This window comes from Panthera uncia, assembly GCF_023721935.1.
Source record: "Panthera uncia isolate 11264 chromosome C1 unlocalized genomic scaffold, Puncia_PCG_1.0 HiC_scaffold_4, whole genome shotgun sequence".
Classification (NCBI taxonomy): domain Eukaryota; kingdom Metazoa; phylum Chordata; class Mammalia; order Carnivora; family Felidae; genus Panthera; species Panthera uncia.
In genome coordinates, this window is record NW_026057585.1 from 73,051,932 (window position 1) to 73,072,743 (window position 20,812).

A 20,812-nucleotide genomic window follows, 5' to 3' on the forward strand; every position below is an offset into this window, starting at 1 on the left:
GACTCCAACCTGAGAGGAGAGGAGAAGTTAGGGCCTGCAGGGTTAGGAGGGAGGGGCTGAATCATGGGTATGGGGGCTCTAAGGGTGGCTTAGGGCTAAAGGGAAACAGCTCAGGGTGAACAGCCAATAGGTAGGCGTGGGTGTTTTCGGGAGGGGGTTCCTGGCTTGGGTGGGTGGGGCTAAGACCAGTGGGAAGGTGTGAGTTGGGAATCAGATTGGAGTTTGGGGTGGGCTATCCGTCGCGGCCCTCACAAATGAAACGAAGATTCAGACCGCCTCTGGCCCCGTGCCACATCTCCCGGTTGGCATCGCCGACCAGAGCAGCCCGCCTGGCTGGTCCCCACTCCCACCCAGCCCGAAATTCCGCTCCGCCCAGGCTTCCTGCCCCAGGAGGGAGGTGGAGCGGGTCTCAGGAGTTTGGGCACGAATGGCAGGTGCCCCAGCCCCTCCCTACCACTTCCCTCAGGGGTAAACTTCTGAGGGACTTCTCTAGCAGACCTGGGGCTGCCTCCCGGATCCCCCCACCCCACCCCACCCCGTGAAGCTGGAATGGGGATGGGGCCCAGGGGATCAGGACGGGAAGACAGAAGCCCCTTGGGGGCGGGGCGGGGCGCCCGGGGGCGAGGGAAGGCGGCCCTCAGCCCGGCACCCAGCTCTGGTTGGGGGGCGGGGCCCCGGCCAGGCCAGGCGGCGGCGGAGGCAGGGCCGAGTCGAAGTTGAAGTCCATTTCGTCGCTGTCCATGAAGTCGTTGAGGATGATGGACTCGACGTCGCACTCGAGGCTCCCGCTGAACATGTCGAGGTCCAGGTCGGCCGGGAAGCGGTCGGGCGCGGCCCCCAGCGGCCCGGCGGCAGCGGCCGCGTACGGCCCCGGCAGCGCGTCCAGCAGGAGGCCACCGGGCGGGGCCCCGAAGGCGGCCGCGTGGCTCGGCGGCGCCAGGCCCGCGGCGCCCGCCTCGCCGGGCAGCGTCATAAGGCTGATGGGGTGGGCTAAGGCACTGCGCGAGGGCACCGGCGGCGCGTACGGGGCCGCGCCCTTGCCAGGGTAGGCGGCGGCCGCTCCCGCCAGCGCCAGCTCCCCGGGCGCGCCCAGCACCGGGCCGGGCCTGGGCGCGGGCGGCGGCGGCAGCAGCGCGGGCAGCGCCCCCGGGCGGAAGGGCGCGGCGGCCGGCGCGAAGCTGGCCTGCTTGTTCTCCTGGATGGTCTGCATGGGCAGGCGGCGCAGCGCGCCCAGCGCCGGAGGCCCGAAGCCCCCGCCCCCGCCGTAGGCGCCGCTCTTGCAGCCGCCAAAGTAGGCGGGCGTCCCCGCCCGGGCCCGCGGCCCGTACGCGTCCTGCGCGCCGTCCAGCAGGGCCTCGGACAGCCCCGCGCCGCCCCCGTGCAGGCCCAGCGGGCCCCCCAGCTCGGCCAGGCGGGGCAGCTCCCCGGGGCAGCGCGCACCTAGCACGGGCGACAGCGCGCTCGCCGGGCTCGGGTACATGAGCGGGGACGATGGCGCCAGGGCCTCCAGGGCCTCGTCGTCCTCCAATTCGGCCGCTTCCCCGAGCAGGGGTCTCCCGCCGCCGCGGAAGTCGGCCCACGCCTCGTAGTCATCGCTGGCGTGCGAGGCCGGGCTGGTGGCCCACTTGGCAGTGGCAGGCACGGGCCCCGGGGCTGGCGCGCCTGGGGGACTGTCATCGGGGCTTCGCTCAGGTGCCTGCAGCTGCTTCTTCTTGCTCGCCTTGCCCTTAATGCGCAGGAACTTGGCCCCGTTGTCCATGGACACGGCCCTCCGCCGCGGGGTCTTGCCTGTCTTTCCGCCCTCGGGGTTCAGCATCCACCAGGAGCTCTTGCCTGTGCCCTCGTTCTGCACGCGGATGAAACGGGTGTGCAGCGACAGGTTGTGCCGGATGGAGTTCTGTGGCCAGAGACAAGGACATGGGTGGGGGAGTGGGATGCAAGGAGACCATGGGAAGAGGAGGAAGTGATGGAAAAGAGGAGGGGGAGAAAATAGAAAAGCGAGAGAGGAAGTAGAAGGGCCAGAACGGGCAGTGGGAGCAAACAGAAATGAAGGGTGGATGGGGTCGGGGGTGGGGGTGGGGGGGTGTGTGTGGGAGAACAGGTGTAAGTACCAGGTTGGACAGGAATACCCACCTTTTCTACCCCAGAACCGCCCCCCTTCCACTGCCCAGAGGGTGGGGCTGGAGCTTTGGGCCTGGCCTTTTCCCAGGTGGCCTGGCCGAACCCTGAGGGCTACTCTCAGGGAGCTGAAGCAGGGCCCCCTCTCCCCAGCTCAGCCCCGCCCCGCCTGGGGCTAGCCAGGCTGCCAGGGCCCCCCAGCAGATTATGTAAGGGCTCATGCCTCCGCGGCTCATTTGTCTGCCCCCTCCCTCCCCAGCCTGGCATGGCGCCAGGAGCCCGAAAACCCAGGGCTCCAGAAATCAATCTCGCGGTGACTGATTAAGCCCTGTTTAGAACTAATTGCTCTTTCGTGTGTGGGGAGAATAAATTACCTGCTTTAATTTCGTGTCTTTAAAATGCAACTGCAGGTAGAGAAGGCTGTTAACCCTTTGCTGGGAGGGCCTGGCCAGGGAAAGCAGAATACGCGGGGGGTCTCTGAGGTGGGTATGGGCCCGAAACTCTTCCAAAATTTCCCCCAACTCTTGTGAGACCCTGTGAACCCTTAGAAGTCTTGGATCCCAGCAAGCTCCTCAGAGCACATCCATCAGCCCTGGGGACCTCAGAGCCCACCTCTACACAGTGCCCACCTTCAGGCCAGCCCAGCTTTCCAGCCCACCCTCCCTTCCTGACCACCTGACACACAGTAACTCTGCTCCCAAAAGCCCCTTCCTGGTGGAAGCTTCACAAAGTCCCCACGAATCAAGTGGCATAATCCCCGTTTATAACAAGAAGATCAAGGCTCAGAGAGTTGAAGTGGCTTGTCCAAGGCTACACAGCCCTTTTGGGTACCTCCCTGGGCTCTACCTCTGCCACCCTGCACACCCTCTCTTCTAAATTTCTGCTGTGCCAGCCTCTAGTGCTCCCTATGTCATGGCCCGCTTTTGCAAAGAAGGTGGGGAGGGGGCCATAGCTCCAATGACCTGGCTCCCCAGAGGCACCTGAAGGAGTAGAACTTATGCTGAGCCTGGGTGCCTACCACCTAGTGGCCTTGACCTCCGGATTCAGGCACTGCCATGGAAACAGCATGGGCTTGGCTATCAGAAGAGCTGGGCAGGATGCCTAGCTCTTTTCGGCCACCTAGCTACGTGACCACGGGCTACTGACTCAATCTCTATGAGCCTCAGGGCCTCAGTGAACTACTCTGGCAAAAATGGGCACCATTCAGTGAAATGAAAGCTCAGAAAGCTGTAAAATCACTACCTGAGGTCATGTGTGTGGGTACCGATCAGTGAATGCACCAGGTGCTCGTAAACATTGATTAAAGCCCTCACTCTGGCCAGAAGACCACACTCTTAGATCACCCAACAGACCTGCTCTGTCTCTACCTCCCTAATATCGTGTCCTGAGTATAACTGTGGTAGGCACCAACAAGTCTGGGAAGCTGGCATTACCCCATCTCACTGTACCAGGGAACAGAGGCCCAGAGGCATGATGTAATTTTGCCCAGGATCCCACAGGCAGCAATGCCAGGTACTACCCAGATCTAGCCAGTTCATGGACCTAATCGTAATTCATTTTTCTGCCCAGCCCCATAACCACTGACGGGTGAGGGCCCTCCCTCCTGCCTCCCTCCCATCAGTCTCCATAAGGAGGGGTCCTTCCTGTCACCCAGGATATACTTCCACTCTCACCCCAGTTCTAGGTACTGACCTGACCCCTCAAGCCCTGCTCCCCCCAACCCCAGCCCTCTATCACTGGCACTTTCCGGTCGTGGGAGGTGACAACTCCAAGGCCCCTCTCAGCGTTGCCCTGCCTGGCTTCTCCTGGGGCCCTGAGAAGAGGGGAACTAGACCCCCAGGGAATGGTGCTCCCTTAAGTAGATACCCCCTTCCCACTCCTGCCCTTACACCTGGCTCCCTAGCCCCTCCTCCACACCTGTGTTCAGAGGCCTCAGGGGCCTCAGTTCTCCCCATGGGACTGTCTGGCTTACCAGAGGCTCCACCTCCTAGCCTCTCCAGCTGGAGGTTGGTCAGGGAACACAACTCTTTATCAATGATCAATGTCACTATGTGCCGGCCTGGTTCTGAGTGCTGGCAGCAGGAGAGAAGGAAGGACATTGCCAAGTGCTGGCACCTACTCAGTACCTGCTTGTTCAGCCCTAGGTGTTATAAGCACTTTATCTCACGTATTCTATCAAACTCCATCCAAGTCCGAGATTGTGATCCCTATCTCAAGATGAGGAAAGTAAGGTTCAGAGAGGCTAAGTAAGCTGCCAGTCACACAGTTCAAATGGCAGAGCCAGGTGTGGATTTCGGGTTAGTCTCACTTCGAGACTAAAGGCCATCACATTCCACCACGGGAGAGGGAAACAAGTCAGGGAATTTCCAAAGAATCTTAGGAAGCCAGTACTCTAGTGCTTCTCAAACTTTCCATGTAAACTATCCCTAGAAGCTGGCAGCAGGGGAGGACTGGGGGCACGTTGCAAGGTCAAAATTTCCTATTAAGCCTTGTGCTTCCATTTCTAGCATTCAGGGGGATTTTGCATTGTACTTCATAATGCATCTAAGTTTCGTGAATATAAAAATAATGTTTTAGATTATCTGTACCAAGAGCATATGCTCTGAGCCTATGAAGCTTTGCACCCTTCCCCACTCTGTTCCGTGCCTGGCCAGGTACCCCTGGGGGCTTGAGCTCCAGTCTGAAACCGTTGCTGGTCCAAACCAGAGAGAAGAAAGGACTTGCCCAAGGTTGCCCAGGACCCGGTCGCAGAGCAGGGATTTGAGCACAGGCCTCCTGGCCCCCAGCACGGTGCTCTTTCCACTCCCCCAAGCCTCACCTGGGCAAGCCTGTCCTTCTCTCCGGGCCTGTTCCCCCACCTGGCCACCGATGAGCTGTGCCAACTGTCGACACTGCGAGTTCTTGAAATCGTCCAGTCCAGAGGCTTTCAAACTTTTTTTTTTTCTTTTTTTGTAAGTAGGGGAACTCTGTTGGTATAGGGAATCTAATGCAAAACTGAGTGTTACACACTCAAGCCACCAGGGAGCGGGGATGGGGTGCCCGGAGCTAGGCCGGCTCAGCACCCCTGGCCCTCTCACCAAAAACCAGGCCCCTGTGGAGGGGATTCTGCAGGCCAGATGGGGCAGTTGAGGCCTAGAGGGCTGCCGTACCTCGCTCAAGGTCACCCAGGGAGGTGGCCCAGGGCTGGGCAAGGACTAGCCCTCTGACTGTGGAGCTGGGTACCAGGTGTGCACCAGGGCTGTGGCCCCTGAGGAAGTCCCAGTCCTGAAGCCCCGTCTGGCTGCTCAGGGCCCAGCCACCTGGTACCAGTCAGAGCTCTCAGCCGAGATCCAGTGGCGAGCGCAGATCACGACTCACCCACAAGGCCTCCTGGGAGGCCAGAGGCCACGGAGGAGGTGAGGGCGGCAGAGGAGGGAGGCGCCTCTGCCAGGCAGCAGTAACCAGGGCTCCCTCTTGGAGTCACCTAGCAACCCGCCACCACAGCCACAGCCCCGGCATGCCCGGGCTCCCCTGTGCCCAGAGCTGGGCCTGGCTTCTGGGGCCTCACACCTCCCGCACCTCCACGCAGGCCTGGGGCAGGTTAGCAGGAGGGAGGCCATCACGGGGGAGAGGGAAGGGACAGTGGGTTACATCCATGCCCATCCCACTCTCCCTCAGAGCCTGGGCTAGGGCGGCTGGTCCCCTGGGGTTTCACCCACCTGGGAGAGGAGGCTGATGCAGGGTAAAGTCCATGGCCTCTGGTGTTGGGTCTGGATTCCAGTTTGGGCTCCATGGCAGTGCAACTCTGGGGCAAGGTGCTTTGAACCTCTATTTCCTCAAATAGCAACCTGCTTGCACCCTAGCTTCCCTAAAGCCCTCCGCCACCCAGCAGTCACAGTGATCCCTTATATAACTTGGATCACGTCCAGTGCTGCCCAGAGCCCTCTGATGCCCGCCCCCCCATCTCAGAGTAAAGAACAAAGGCCTTGCCATAACCCACCTTGACCTTGCCAAGACCTTCCGTGACCCTTCAGACTCCTCCCCTAACACTGTCCCGCTTGATCCCTCCCTCCTGTTCCCTGAACCTGCTAGGCACAATCCCACCCTGGGGCCTCTGTCTCAGGGGAAAACCGTTCACCCAGACACCCACATCAATCTCTCCTCTCTTCCGAGTCTGTGTTCAGATACCGTCTTTTGCCGTGAGGCCCATCCTGACCACCATTTGCTCCTCTTCCCTGCCATTTCTTGGCCCCCTTACCTGCTCTAACTTTTTCTAAAGCAATGATCACTTTCTAAATTAATAATTTATATATAAATCTGTACATTAATAAGTTCATATATCAATCATATAAATGTATAATTTAGGGGCACCTGGGTGGCTCAGTCGGTTAAGCGTCTGACTTCGGCTCAGGTCATGACCTCACGGTTCATGGGTTCGAGCCCCGTGTCGGGCTCTGTGCTGACAGCTGGGAGCCTGGAGCCTGCTTCGGATTCTGGGTCTCCCTCTCTCTCTCTCTGCTCCTCCCCTGCTTGTGCTCTCTCTCTCAACAATAAATAAATGTTTAAAAAAAATTTTTTTAATGTATAATTTATACTCTGTACTTACTATTTTTTTAATCTTTTTTACTTATTTTGAGAGAGAGAGAGAGAGAGAGAGATGCAGAGAGAGGGAGAGAAAGAATCCCAAGCAGGCTCTGCACTGTCAGTACACAGCCCGAAGGAGGGCTCGAACTCACAGACTGTGACATCATGACCCGAGCTAAGATCAAGAGTTGGACACTTAACTGACTGAGGCACCCAGATGCCCCTGTACTTACTTATCATCTGGTTCCCCTCATATTAGAATATAAGTTTCATGAGGGATTTTTGTCCATTTTTACCATACCCCATGTGTTTGACACATACTAGGCATCTCATAAATGTTCGTTGAACGAATGAGAGAGAGATAGTAAAGGGGGGTTAACACCGTGTTGCAGGCAGAACGAAAGGAAACTGCGCAGAGTAGCTGGCACATGAGAGGGGCTTCCCCAAACTGGGCTGAGAGAAGGGAGCACAGGACGAGAGACAAGCATGGGATGGAACAAGTCGGGAGCAGTACGATCCAGAGGGAACTGCAAAGAAGGATAAGGGCTTCCGAGAGACTTGAAGAAGGCCTTGCAAGGTGAACGTGCGGCTGCCCTCCCCAGCCCCCATCCTGTTCCGTCCTGCTGCCCAGATAGACTGGAGTAATCCAGGGCTTGCTTCGGCCAAGGTTTCTCAGAGCCTGTCCCACCCGGGCCGGAAGACGCTCCAGTGGGAAGAGAACAACCTTGTCCTTGCTGACGGTGCCTCCCTCACGGACAGGGTCTGATCCATTTGGTGGTGGCAGCTCATCTATCCAGCGGGACACCCTCATCTGTTCCCAGGACACCCTTCGCCCACGAGCAGTAATGCATTCATCTGACGGCACAACCCCATTTATCCAGCACACCAGTGCCATTTATCCAGCGAGTACAACCTCATTTGCTAACAGCACTCCATTCACCTGACGGGCCCCCTCATTTATCCAGCGGGACACCCTCATTTATCCTCCAAGTCAGAGTCTCTCCTTCTGCCTGTGGTGGGCTGTGTTCTCTGACGGTGCAACCCGACTAGCCCAGCAGGACGTCATCTCTCCTACAAGTACTCTTCATCCCCTGACAGTACAACCTCATTTATCTAATAATGCAGGCTCACCTTGCCTCCAAGTACCACCTCATTCCCTGACAGTACAACCTCGTTTATCTTCCACTACAACCTCATTTCTCCTCCCAGTACAGCTCCATTCTCTGATAGCTCACCCCATCCGTTGTTCCTCCTCCAAGCCAGAGCCTGCCAGAGCCCCAGGACGGTGGCGGGGGGGGGGGGGGGAGGGAGAATGTGGCAATGTCCCTGTCCCCTGCCTACAGAGGGCTGCCTGGCGCTATGACTATGTCCGATCTCCACCGGCCCTACAGGGCCCGCAGACCTTGAGTCCTAGGTTGCTCTGCCCAACCACTTTCCATTTAGTCCCTCTCAGGCTAAAAAGGGCCCACAGGATTGACTTCCTCCAGCTCTCCAGTAGAGAAAAGATCCCACTCGATTTGATTTGTAGTTTTTGCTGATTTCTGCGGCATGGATACTCCCATCGCAGCCAACTTGAAGCTGCCAGCATGACATCACTGACTATAGAACCGGGAAAAGTGTGCAGGACTGGCTCTTATGAGCCCATGCAAGCCAGCTCTAGCACACCACTGACAACGTGCTTCAAATACCAAGGCAGGAGAAGGGCATTACCATTACCTACCACGTGCCAGACCCAGGCTGGCTTCTTTAGATACGTTTCTTCCTTCAAGCCTGATAACCACTCTGCCAATAGGTACCGCTATGTTACAAAGCGGGGAAACTGCGCTCAGGAGGGTTAAGGGCTCAATGACTCCTGGGGCCACAAAACTGAGAAGTTATGGAGCCAGGTCCGGGTCTCAGGGCTGCTGGATTCCAAAGCCAGGGCTCTTCCCATGCCCTCCCCCACGTGGCAGGGACACTGTCCTGCTGCCCACCCCAATGGCCATCCCCTCTTTGGTTCTCAAGCCCAAGCTTCCTGGATTTCGTCAGGCAGGAGACCCAAATCTTGTGTCCCCCACCCACCACGAGTCCCACGCTACCTCCTGGCCTTCCTGACATCTGGGCAATGCCAGGACCCTCCCGGGTTTAGTCTTAGGTCTCATGTCCATCCGCCCAATCCCAAAGCCAGGTCTGGACATCTCTCAGGGTTTCACCGCTGTCCCAGCTTTAGCTCAGCCCTTCCCTCAGGAAGCGGGCCTTGCCTACCCAATGGTGATGACCATCCAGCTCCAGCTCCAGCTCCTCCCTTGAGTGCCTCCCTGGGCTGTGTGAGTTCTCTGGCCCCCTCCATGACTCACATTTGCCCTCCCCCTCCTTCCTGCATGAAGAAAGGTGGGGAGCAGAGTGGGAATCCCAAGTTCATTCATGGGACCTTGGGCCTCCCCTATAAAAGAGGGTAACAATCGTGATATTCACGGGGAAGGCTGGGACCTGGATGAGAACCTATCTGTCAAGAATCTCATCCCCTCCCTGACTCAGAGCCCTAGGAGCAGCCCCCGTCCCAACATTTATGCCACACCCCACTCCGGGGCCCCAGGCTGGCCAGCAACACACGCCTGTCTTGGAGTCACAGTCTCTCTGAGGGTCACTTGCTCTGCCACCTGGGCTAAAGCTGGGGTGTTCGGCGCAGACAGGCTTCCAGGCTGAACGGGCTGACTTGGAGAGGCCTGAGGCCATGTGCAAATCCTCGGTAGCAGGGTCTGTAGCGGAGGAGGGCAGGTGGAGGGGGCATCAGGCCTACAGGTGTCAACAGGTGCTTGGGCTTGGGGTCAGCGGTGGAACAGCAGTGGGCAGCCAGGGGCCAGGAGGAGCAAAATGTCGAACGCAAGGCATGAGGTCCCAAGACATCCCCCAGGCCTACCCCAGAGATAGCGGAGCCCATACGCCAAGCCCGGTACAAGCAAACCAGCAGAAGTCGAGGCCCACCTCTACCCAAAAGCCCATGGCTTCTCATCACTTGTGGGCTTGGGTCCAACTCCAGACTGACATACACGGGCCCTCTGAGGCTCTCCCGCCTCATCACCCGCATTCCCTTCAGCCCCGCTGGGCCCCAGCCCCCCCGGAGGTCTGACACCGCCATGTCTCTGCACACTCCTGTTCCCTCTGCCCCTCCTTCTGTCTCTGCTTGGCTGGTTCCTGCTGCTCCGTCAAGGCAAGCTCTGTGACATCTTTCCAGTTCCCTCTGCAAGTCCCAAAGGTAGCCGCTCCTACCTCAGCGCCACTGTGGAGAAACAGAACCACCAACCAGAATGTGAGTGTGTATGAGTCGGCCTCGCTACTTGAACTTTGCGGAGCAACCGTTGGCTCATAATAAGTCAACACACAGGACGGAGCTCTCAGCGGCTGTGAACCGCTCAGACCTGGCAATTCTGTGCTGTTGCTGTTCAGCAAAACCTCAGGCCAGAGCTCCAGGCCTTGCCTCCTCATCCTCACCCCTGCTTTCCCCGCCAGCTCTAGCTGCCTCTGCCCCCTCCCTGCTCTTCCTCAGCGCTTCCAGGACCCTCCGGAGAATTTAGCAAAGTAAGGGAGGAGAGAAACCACCATTTACTGAACATTCATCGTGTGCCACGCGCCATGCTGCCACAACGCTTAAAATCTTACTGTCTTTTTAACAAGCCTCTGTGTTGGTTCAGTATGCCTATTTCACAGATGAGAAACTGAGGCTTCGAGAGACACCTGGAGCTGCCCAAGGTCACGTGGTATAAGTGGTGCTGCCGGAATTCACACCCAGGGCCCCTGTTCTTCCTCCCACCCTGAGATGCGTCTAAGGAGGCGCCCAGGCCAGGTAGAAGCTCCCAGGTGGGCCTGGGGTAGGAGTGGGAGGGAGGGGGTTGCTGTCCATACTGGCTCATCAACTCCTCCGCAGACGTTTGCCTCCCTCGTCCAAGACTGATGGGGATCCCTAGATGCAAAGCCATTCAGGCCTCTCCCTATCTCTCCTCAATCTGAGCCCTGTCCCCTCTGTAGGCAGCACCTCCCTACAGCCCTGCCCCAGGCCCTGGGAGCAGCTGCGGTGACCTCACCCAGCCCTGCCCTGGGCCCAGCTCTGGGGAGGGCCCAGCAGCTGTGCCCCAGCCCTGTAGGCTGGCTCCTAGGGGGGAAAGAGGAAGAGTGGGCACAGCGCCAGGAGAACCATCTGCTCTCCCAGGGGCACGGCCACCCGCACAGACACTGGCCTCTCCCCCAGGGGCTGCCCTTGGCCCTCTGTCCCCATGCCAAGGGGCTCCAGGAGCCCAAGGCAGCCCACCCAGACCGGGGCACCAGCCCTCATCTGCCATCTGTCTTCTGGATACTGAGAGGTCTTTGCAGGACACGTTGGAGCATGAACGTCCGCTGGAAAATGAACAAGTGCCCAGGGTAAGCTCTGGGTGTAGAGGCCAGAGGCCAGGGCTGGGTGTGCTGAGGGCTGCATGCCCCAGCCCCAGCCTAGCTGGGCTAAGAGCCTGAGATCCCCTGGGGGGAGGGGGCCTCCATCCCCTCACATCTGCTCTGCTGGCAGGTGCCTCTGGCAGAGGGCAAGCCCCCTTCCCCCACAGCCCCAGCTCAGGTTACAGAGAAGGCAAGGCCAGCAGAGGACAGGGGGAGGGGACAGACGGGGTGGAGGAGGCAACACAGCATCCCAGAGTGTTGGGGGAGGGGAATTCGGATCTCCGGATGGGAGAGAGCCAGAGAGCCAGAGAGGGAAGGGCCATGCCCAAGGTCACACAGCCTCCCCAGTGGGCAAAGAGAAGCCCGTGTCCAGGGGCAGGCAGCCCTGGGTTCAAGGGTGACCTTGAGCAAACCACTGCCTTCATCTGTGAAAATACAGAGCCTAAAACCTGCCTGCTTCCCTCCCAAGCCCTGAGGAAAGCTCTGCAGGCCAGAAAGCAGTGGGTCAAGTGGGGGCAGGTTGAAGCTTATCCTGAATAGCCGACACCTCCGGACAGAAAGGGAGGCATCAGAGGAAGGACCACTGGCCCCCAGCACACACATACACTCGCACAAGTCAGTGTCTCTCAAGGATCAGGGCCCAGGATCCCCGCCCTACACAGCAGTGGGGAAGGGATTCCTTTCCCTTCTCAGAGCAACGTATAGCAGTAATGACATCTGCTCGGGCATAAGTCCTATCATTATCCCACTTTGTAGAGGAGAAAACTGAGGCTCAGTTGCCCAAGGCCACCCAGGGCCAGGTTCCGCTCCTGCCCACTGCCTCCAAGACTCCTATAAGCACACCACCCTGTCTCACTTCTAAGATCCTTAAGGGACCTCAGGCCTGCTTCTTGGATTCTTTGGGCCTCTACCCTCTCAGGCTCATCTTCTCCCCTGGACCCCAGTACCAGGCCCACACTGGGTGCCCAAGCCTGTCTTTCCCCCTGTCCACATCATCCTCGAATGATCTCTCTGCCTGTATCACTCCCCAGTGTGGAGTGCCAGCTCCCTGGCTTGATATTCAAGACTGCTCTCCTTTAGAGCCCAGCTTGCTTCCCTAGCTTTGAGTCCTGCTGTGCTCTGACCAACAGAACCGGACCCCATGGGGCTCCTAAAGGAGGGTTTGGCCTCCTTTGTCTGGTTCCCCAGACAATATCTGGTATTCTCCGAATACCCAGGGCTCATTATGTGGCCTTCCCTCATGACCCTGAGACATCTTTATCCTGAGTCAAATTCAGGAGTCCTCATCTTACCTCCCCAGTTTGACCTGTGGGCCACTCAAGGTCAGGGAGCCAGTCTGGTTCCTCTGAGCAGCACTGTCTTGGGTGGCTTACACCTGTAGTTAAGGTGAATGGAGGAAGCTGTCAGCAGCCTTGGGCTTGCAAATGGCGTGGGAGTGGGGAGAAAGCACCACACTGGGCTGCTCGGGGCTTGCCCTCAGGGAGCTCTGTCTGAGAAAGGGAGCCAGGTACCCCTGGAGTCATCCCCCAGGGAGGGCGTGATCAGCTTGGACAGGCCTGGCCAGCACTCTGGGCTAGGGAGATGTTAGCCCTGAGGAATTTCATTTCTGTCACTTACAGCAGGGGACAATGAAAGCCACTTTCTTTCTCTAGACTTAGTTTCCTCCTCTGCAAAACCGGTCGAGTCACAGTACCAGCTTCACAGGGTGCTGTGAGAATTAGATGAAAGCATGTGTAATGGCACATGGCGGTTGAATCCCCGGTCCAGGGGAGAAGATGAGCCTGAGAATAGTTCAGTGTGGCTAATTCGAGGGTCAGAAGGCGGGAGGTCGGAGTGATGTGGCTGGAGAGACTGACTGGGACCAGGGGGCCGAGGCCCTGAGTGTCATGCTAAGGCCCCTGGACTGGACCCTGTGGGAACAACCCGGCACTGTACACATAGGGAGCTATCAGAGAACAGGGGCTGTGACTTTCAGCTCCTCACTGGTCCAGTTCCGGAGGCTTGCTGAGAATTTACACCAACATGCATCCTCCCTCCTGTAGCCAAAGGCTCCCAGTGGCACAGGGTGTCAGCCCCGGCTGCTAGTTTCATCCTCTCCAGCTGTGTCTATGCAGTGTGATTCCTAAGCGAGGGGGAAGGTGTCGGGGCGGTGGAGTCAGTCCCTTGGACCTGACTGCATGGCTTTCAATTCTCTGGAGGAAACAAAAAAGCGAGGAGAGGAGGGGGCTTCACCTGGGCCGCCTGCTTGGAGAAGAAGCTGGTCTACACTGGGAGCAGAAGGGAGGTACAAGCAGGAGCTCGGGACACTACCACCTGAGGCACTGGCTCAGGATCTGGTCCGTCACTAGACAGACCTGTTAGAATCAGAGCCACTGAACTAGGACTAGAAACCTGTATTATTTATTTAAAAACTTCCAGGTTGACTCTGATCGTCAACCACATTTGCCAACAATGAAGGATTTAAGGTAGGGATTCTCAGAGAGATGTAGTGGGTTCCAGAATCACCTGAGAGGTGGGCCTGTATTCAATCCACCCAAGCACCCAGCCTAGTTTCTGAAGGGTGTCACAAGGGATCAGTCCATGAGTCAGTAGCTCCCTCGATGAGCATTTGACAACGGCAGCAGGTATGGGGTGTGAAAGTGACAAATGCAAAGGTGTCCTGAGATCGTAGGCAGCAGGGAAAGCAGGAGGGCGGGCAGGGCCTGGCCAAGGCCAGCTGAGGGCCCAGGGATCCAAACAGAGCAGTTTGAGCTTGGTTGGCTCGCAGGGGAACTGAGGAGCCCCAGAGGGTTCTGGAGCATGAGTGAGCCTCGGGGCACAGGAGCACTAGGGTGTGTGGGGCTGAGGCTGCACAGCACAGGGGGGAACACAGACAGGTCTGTGTCTAAATCTGAGCTCGGCCTCATCCCAGCTATGCTGCCCTGGCCAAGTGACTTCACCTTTCTTGGCCTCCATTTCCTCAACTGCAAAATGGGGCTATTAACACATATCTGGCAGGATCCAGAGACGATATAAAAAGGGAATGTATGCGAAGTGCCCAACTGCCTGGCACCCAGACGTTAATTCTTGTTCCCCTTCCCACAAGAGGCACCCCTCTTTAGAGACCAGAAAGGTTTCTCTGCAAAGAGGGAGGCCCCAGGGGGAGGGTGTGGGAGGCCCCTCCCCCACACGCCACCTGGCCCCCCTCCCACCTCCACATATGGGTTGGGGGGTGGGGAGAGGCAGCAAACAGCCAAACCCTCCCAAACAGGAGTTGGTTTCCATGGTAACCAGGGTGCCAGGAGGAAGGGGGGCGCTCCAGATCCAGCTGTCCCCCTGAGCACCCTACCCAGGGCCCAGAGCCTTAGCTAATGCCCACCCAGCACCCTGCACCCCCCATCTGCCTGCTCCGGGGGCCCGCTGAGACTGCCATGAGCACTCCGTTCATTGTGTCCAATGTTTGCCACCTGGGTACTGCCAGGGGCAGGGGAGGCGTCCCCAAGCAGGAATCCCAAGTTCAAGTCCATCCACACCTGTAATCAATCAATCATATGCTTGCACCCATGAGAAATCCTATCAGTGCTTTGTGCCCTGGGTCCCAACTAACCCCTCATGGCTCCTAGAACCCGACAGTGTCAGTTGCAGCCTGAAAGAACCAGGGATCCAGTTAAGGCCCTTTGGACACCCAAGAGAACACCAAGGACCAGAATGGGGAAGAGCTTTGCTCCAGCTCACACACTGGATCACATTCCCTCACGGGTGCTCTGTGGATGCTCTGTCCACCCCTCAGCAATTCCGACTCCACAGCTCCAGCTGACCCCAAGCAGCTGAACTAATATACAAGGACACAAGTGATGCTCCAGGGGGTTGGACCACTGCCAGGGAGAAGGAAGGAAGTGCTAACAACTTTAAGACCTGTCTTGCAATACAATGGGCAGTCCCAGAGGGCAGCCACTCAGTCACCAGGGGTGTGTGAGAAGGGGACGGAGCTGGGGAAGGAGGCTTGGAAAGTAGTGTTGGGTTCCATGACTCCCCACCTTCCCTGGAGACCTGAAGTCTGATTTGGAGGTGGAAGGAGGGGGGGGGGGCATGCGTACCCACCCCCAAGCTGGGAGGCAAGCTCATAGGCTGCAAATAGGGAGGGGCTGCTGGTGAGCCTCCCACAGGTAAGGGAGACAGTGACGTGAGGAGGGGGCTCCCCTGCTATAGCCAGTACGTCCTATCCCAGAAGCTCATATCCACACCTAGCTCATGACCACCCACCCCCACTCCTCGGAGGACCCAGACAGAGGGGGGTTCCACAACCCCCAGGACCCTGTGCGGTGGCCACTACCAACTGCTGCTCAAAGACATGACTGTGGATTGCCCGGAACGAGCCTGCACCCTTTCAAGATCCAAACACGAGCCCCCTCCTCCAGCCCCAATGGCACAGAAAAGGCTTGAGTTTGGGGGTCAGAAAGGGGTTCAAGTCCCAGGCCGGACACTTCCTAGGGACGCGACCCCAGGGCAAGTCACTTCTCCCCCTGGGATACAGGGATGCTAGTACCTCTGGAAACATGGTGGCCAGAATGTGAACGGATCTGCGCTGGACTAGGGGGCGCCTCTTTCCTGGCCCTCTCAGTCCGCCCCGTCTCTGGCAGAGGCCCCCAACTCCAGTCAGTCCCCAAGCTGGAGTCCTCAGGGTGTGTGCAGAGAGGGGGGCCCCAACCCGCAGAAAGTGGGGGCTGGGGGGCGCTGAACTTTCGAACCCGCAAACCCCCCGCGCCGTTCATTACCTTAACACGAGTTAAAAATAACCGTCTCATCTCTTTAAATTAGTCTGTCTGCAATTACCGCCTGGCACGGCGCTGCCCGCCATCGTCCCGCTGGAGCGGCGCCAGGTGGCAGGCGGGGCCCTCACCCTGTCTGTCCGTCTGTCTGTCTCCGCGTCCCCCCTTCTCCCCGCGGCAACCCAGGGGGCCTCCCCGCAACCCAGACTCCAGAGCTCCCCAAGCTGCGCAGGGAGGGGGCCGGGCCCAGGGGCTGGCGGGGAGCGAGGGGGCCGGCGGGGAGCAGAGGACTGGGGTGGGGGCTCCGGAGCCGGGCGGCGGGGGAGGGGCGCCGGGAGGCCCGGGAAGCCGGAAGGGCCCGCAGCGCGCCAGCGCTCGTGGGTGGGTGTGAGCAGGTGGCCGTGGGAGTCTGCCGGGCGTGCCAGCAACTGTGCCAGGAGCGGCTGGCACGGGCTCGTGCCCAGGAGGCGGGCAGCTGCCAGCCCCCAGCTCGTGCAGTGCGGGGGGTGAGGACACCCCCCAACCGGGGCTCACACCGCCTCCTCCCGCACCCCCACCAGCCCTTGGGGCTGGGGATCCCCGGAGGACAAAGAAGGAGGAGGGAGCCCTGCTGGAGCAAGCTGGAAGGAGGCGAGAAGCGGGAGCCCTCTGCACTCACAACTACTGCTCAGCCTGGCTGTAACAGGACCCCTCTCCCAGAGGTCTCTCCATCGGTCCCTCCTTCCACCCCACCTAAGACCTACTGGCCAGCCTCGGCCAGATGGGGGTAGCACCACCCCTCAAGACCCCATCCCCCAACCACAGGGCAGCTCCAGGCCCTGCGGGAAAAGGGAAGTCCCCATCCACTGTGCTCCTCCCCCATCAAGCCTGGGGACTGGAATGGGAGGGACCCAGGCCTGGCCTGGGAGCTCTCAGGGGAGCTGGCAGCCAGGAAACACAAAAGCAGGAAGAACAACTCCAGGGGCCGCTAAATGGAAGGAGCACCAGGACCCATAGCAGCCTGGAAGGCTGCCTGGAGGAGTTGTGCACCAGGGAAGATGGGGCTGGAGCATCCGAGAAGTGGGAGGCTCTACCTGGTTGTCGGACAAACACACTTCTAGGACACTGCAGAGGGAGGAGGACCTCCTGTCCAAGCCCTCACCCAGGGCCTGGAGACCCTCCACCCTGAGGGAAACACTATCAGCCTCTTCGGTGGGGTCTCCAGCACCAAGCCGAGCCTCTCTGCAGGCTTCAGCTTGCTGGGGGTCCTGGCACCTGCTGCTGATCTTGCCTCCTCCTGTTTCTATCCTCAGCACCTTTGACTACCTCCCCACATCAGAGGTGGGACCACAGGGCAAAGGCCAAGCATGTGGGCCCTTCCTGATCTGGCCCGCTCCTCCTTTCCCGTGCTGCCTCCCAGCCATCCCTAGGAGCTACTGGTTCTGGCCCGGCCCGCCCAATGGTCTAGTACAGTTCTACCTCCTTGCCTTTGCGTATGCAGTCAACATCCCTGGAGAGACTTTCTCCCAAATTCTGCCCCCCAATGAAGACAGCCCGGATCAAGTGCCACCTTCTCTGTGAGGGTTTGCCTGGGCTCCCAGGGGGGTCTAACCTGCCCTCCCTGCACCCCTGCCCCCATCCCCAGCCCTTCCTGCCTGTAAAATACACAGCCTGGGTGTGGAGCCCTGATGCATCCTGAAGGCAGGCCCGACGCCTTCCCCTTTGGTCCCCCATCCTCCATCTAATACAGGGTTTGGTACACCCCAAGGATTCAGGTGCAACACCTATGTGGGGGAGGGGAGGGAGGAAGGAACAATGGGCCCCAGCCCCAGGCCTGGCACCTGAGGTGTACAGAAGCCTTGCTAAGCACAGACTGGCCCCAGGAGCTGGGGATTATCCCTCCACTGGGCTCCTGGAGGGACTGAATGGGAATGGGGTGGGGTGGGGTGGGGAGCAGGAATGAGAGGAGGAAAAGGATGGGGGGTGGGGCAGAATGAGGGCAGCCACTGAGGGAATGAGATGGGAAAGGCCAGAGGCCCCCCTGAACAGCCCTCATCCAGTGCCTGGGTGGTCTCGGCCAGGGCCTGGGTCACAAGCCCAAGCCTCAGGCTCCCTCTCCCATGCCCCAGCTCAGGACCCGCCTGCCAGGGCTCCTTCCTTCCTGAGCCAGGTGCAGGGAGGACCAGTGTGTCCCCAGCACCGTGGTGCAGTGGAAACCACTTCCAGTGAGTAGGCAGGAGACCTGGGCCGTCATCCAAGGCCTGCCGCTCACCAGCGACCTAAGGAGTTCCGTCCCCTTCCGGGGCCTCAGTCACACCGCCTGAGAAATGAACTCATGGGACTATGTTATCTCCAAGCACATTCCCAGTCCCATTCTAGGATTTAGACCTGCCCCTGTTCAAAAGCCATCTGGGTCCCCCTCCCACACCCAGTGCCAGCAGGACACTATTCCAGAGACTCTATGGGGCCTCGGAGGGAGACACACCTGGATTGGAGTCCAGCTTTCCCATCTACCGACTGTGTGACCTTGGGCAGTTCACTCCTCCACTCTGCGCCTCAGCGCCCAGCTCTGTAAATGGTGACAGTAAAACCCACCTCAGGGACTGCTGAGGGCACTAAAGGAGACACCGGACACGATGCCCAGAGGTGCCTGGCACGGGGCTTGACCCCGAGGCCCTGCATGAACTGCAGCTCTCCCCCAGCATCCAGCCCCATGTCTCCTCTTGCCAGCGTCCCCCACCAGCCCTCATCCATCAAGCTCAAGCGGAGTTCCACCTCCTACAAGAAGCCCTCCTAGCTTACTCTGGCCCACAGTACCCTCCCCAGCCTCAGTATCTTCTGCACCAGCCACCCATTTCCTCACACTCTCACCAGATAAGCACTGACGGCTCCCCAGTGCCAGGCTCTACGCTGGCTGCTGTGGGCACAGAGATTGCTCCCACACTGCCACTGTCTTCTAAAGGGGGTGTGGGGAAGGGAAATGAAACAAGACACAAAAGACTGAGCCCTGTGACAGGCAGGGAGAGGGCCAGAGAAGAGGGAGTCCTTAGCTAGCTAAAAGGGGTCAGGGAAGGCTTCCTGGAAGAGGCATCCAAACGCTATGCTCTTGAGGACAGGAAATCTACAGGGAGAAGTGAACAGTGGGACAATGCATGGGGACAGGGAGGGAGGTGGGAGCAAAGCTGCAAAACCCAAAAGCAGTGCCCACTTAGGAGGAATAAGTGTTCTGGTGGGGTCTGAGACCAAGGGGACTGGAGAGAGGGTGTGGAGGGAGACTCACGTGAGTGCCTCCAACCTGTGCCTCTACCCCCATAGTGGTCAGAGAGAGACAGAGAAGCAGCCAGCACGAAGCCTGAGAGTCACGCGCCCCCAGGTCAGAGCACTGTGGCCCCTACGAGGCAGCCACTGGGCAACCAGAGCTGTCCACGTCCACAGGCCTCCTCCTTCTCCTCTGGCACACCTCCTTCCCCTGACCCTGTCTGCAGCCACCACTAGGCACAGCTCCCTACCTCCATCTAGGCAAGCCCCCGTGCAGAGACCCCTCTCCCACAGGAGGCCTAACAGCTCAGAGGCCTTAGGCACAGCCCCTACAACCTCCTCCTTCTGCAAAGGCACCAACTATCCCCATTCCTGGACAAGACGGCCAGAGGAGGGTCTGGAGGCCACAATCCAGTCAACCCCTTGTCCTCTCCCAAGATGGCTCCCCCCTTTCCACTGGATGGCATGGAGGCCTTCCTGGGGTGCCCCTGCCCCTCCCCTCCCCTCCCCTCCCAATCCATCTGGGCTGGGAAAGCCAGGAGAGTGGAAGACAGCCTGGGGTAGGCAGGGATGGATCCCCAGTCCTCAATACCCTGCCCTCACACCAGCAGAGGTCATCACCATGCTGACCCAGGCAAGGGGGAAGAGCAGCTGCCCCGTGGAGAGGTCAGATCCCAGCTCACCTGACCAGCTCCCCACCCCAGGCTTGCTGGTGCCCTAGGGTGAACTCCTGACACCACAGGAAGAACTGTGGGCTCAGGGTGGCACTCCTTCCTTACCCTGGAGCCAGCTCCAGGGAGGACAGTGGGAAAGATTTGGGGGGAAAGCAGGGGCTGGCCCCAAATCATTATTCCGGCTCTTTAAGGAGGGTGCCCTGGGTGGAGAGGGTATAAAACAAGAGTAACACACAAAGCAAACTCGTGGGGGTGAAGAGGGGGCCCCCTAATACCCGAGGCCTGGAAATGGGTTCCTCTGCTCTGCTGCCAAGGATGGGGTGGGGGTGTCCCTCGGGGGTGCTTCAAAGTAGCAGTCCCTTGTCACCTCACCAGACCTCCCACCCTGCATCGAGAGCACGCACACAGCTGCTCCCAGCACGCCCCCGCCTGTCTGCCGGCCAGCCCCACTCCCTGGGCACACACTCCGTGACCCCAAGGGGTGCCCCGGGGCCTCCCTCCCGACGGCTCACTGGGAACCCGGACGCACCTAGCGGCCCCTGGAATCCCCAGCCGGCGACCCCAGCCCCCCTCCCCAGCCGGACGCTCCCACCTTCCAGCCCGCCGAGCTGTTGCTGTCGCCTTTATCCTTGAAGTAGGGCACGTAACGGACCATCCAGTCGTAGATCTGCGAGAGCGTGAGTCGCTTGTCCGGGGCGCTCTCGATGGCTTTGGTGATGAGGTCGGCGTAGGACAGGTTCCCCCACGCGTTCCGCCGGGAGCTCTTCGCTTTCCGCAGCGGTCCGACCTCCGCGCCCAGCGGCGGCGCTGGGGCCATCGCCTGGGCCGTAGCCCGGCGCTCCGGCCCGCAGTCCTCGGCGCCCTCAGACACCCCTGAACCCAACGCTCCGTCCTCGTCGCCGGCCAAGTCGGGCTGCGGCAGGGGCCAGGTACACGAGCGCGGCCGGCTCTGCGGCGCGAAGTCCGGGTCCACGTCCACCTGATGCGCTCGCAGCTTAGCAGCCATGGTCCCGCCCGGCTCGGGCGAGGAAGGGAGGGAGACTCCGCGGAGGGTAGGCGGGCGGC

General features: G+C 59.5%; 1 protein-coding gene across 1 annotated transcript; it reads right to left on the reverse strand.

Moving 5' to 3' along the window:
* Positions 1 to 542: 542 nt before the first annotated feature.
* On the reverse strand, positions 543 to 20,753 carry FOXO6 (forkhead box O6). The gene is made up of 2 exons (XM_049617393.1): positions 20,340 to 20,753; positions 543 to 1,897 (listed from the first exon to the last, which is right to left on the reverse strand). Exons 1-2 carry the CDS (start codon positions 20,751 to 20,753, stop codon positions 638 to 640), a joined length of 1,674 nt encoding a protein of 557 aa, XP_049473350.1. The 3' UTR covers positions 543 to 637.
* Between the last annotated feature and the right edge of the window lie 59 nt (positions 20,754 to 20,812).

What these genes read in the sequence shown, in the direction of transcription:
- FOXO6 (XM_049617393.1), bottom strand. Translation starts at nt 20,753, where the DNA reads ATGGCTGCTAAGCTGCGAGCGCATCAGGTGGACGTGGACCCGGACTTC. An exon ending in ACAGCTCGGCGGGCTGGAAG is followed by an intron (nt 1,898 to 20,339) that starts GTGGGAGCGTCC and finishes CTCTGGCCACAG; the next exon opens with AACTCCATCCGGCACAACCT.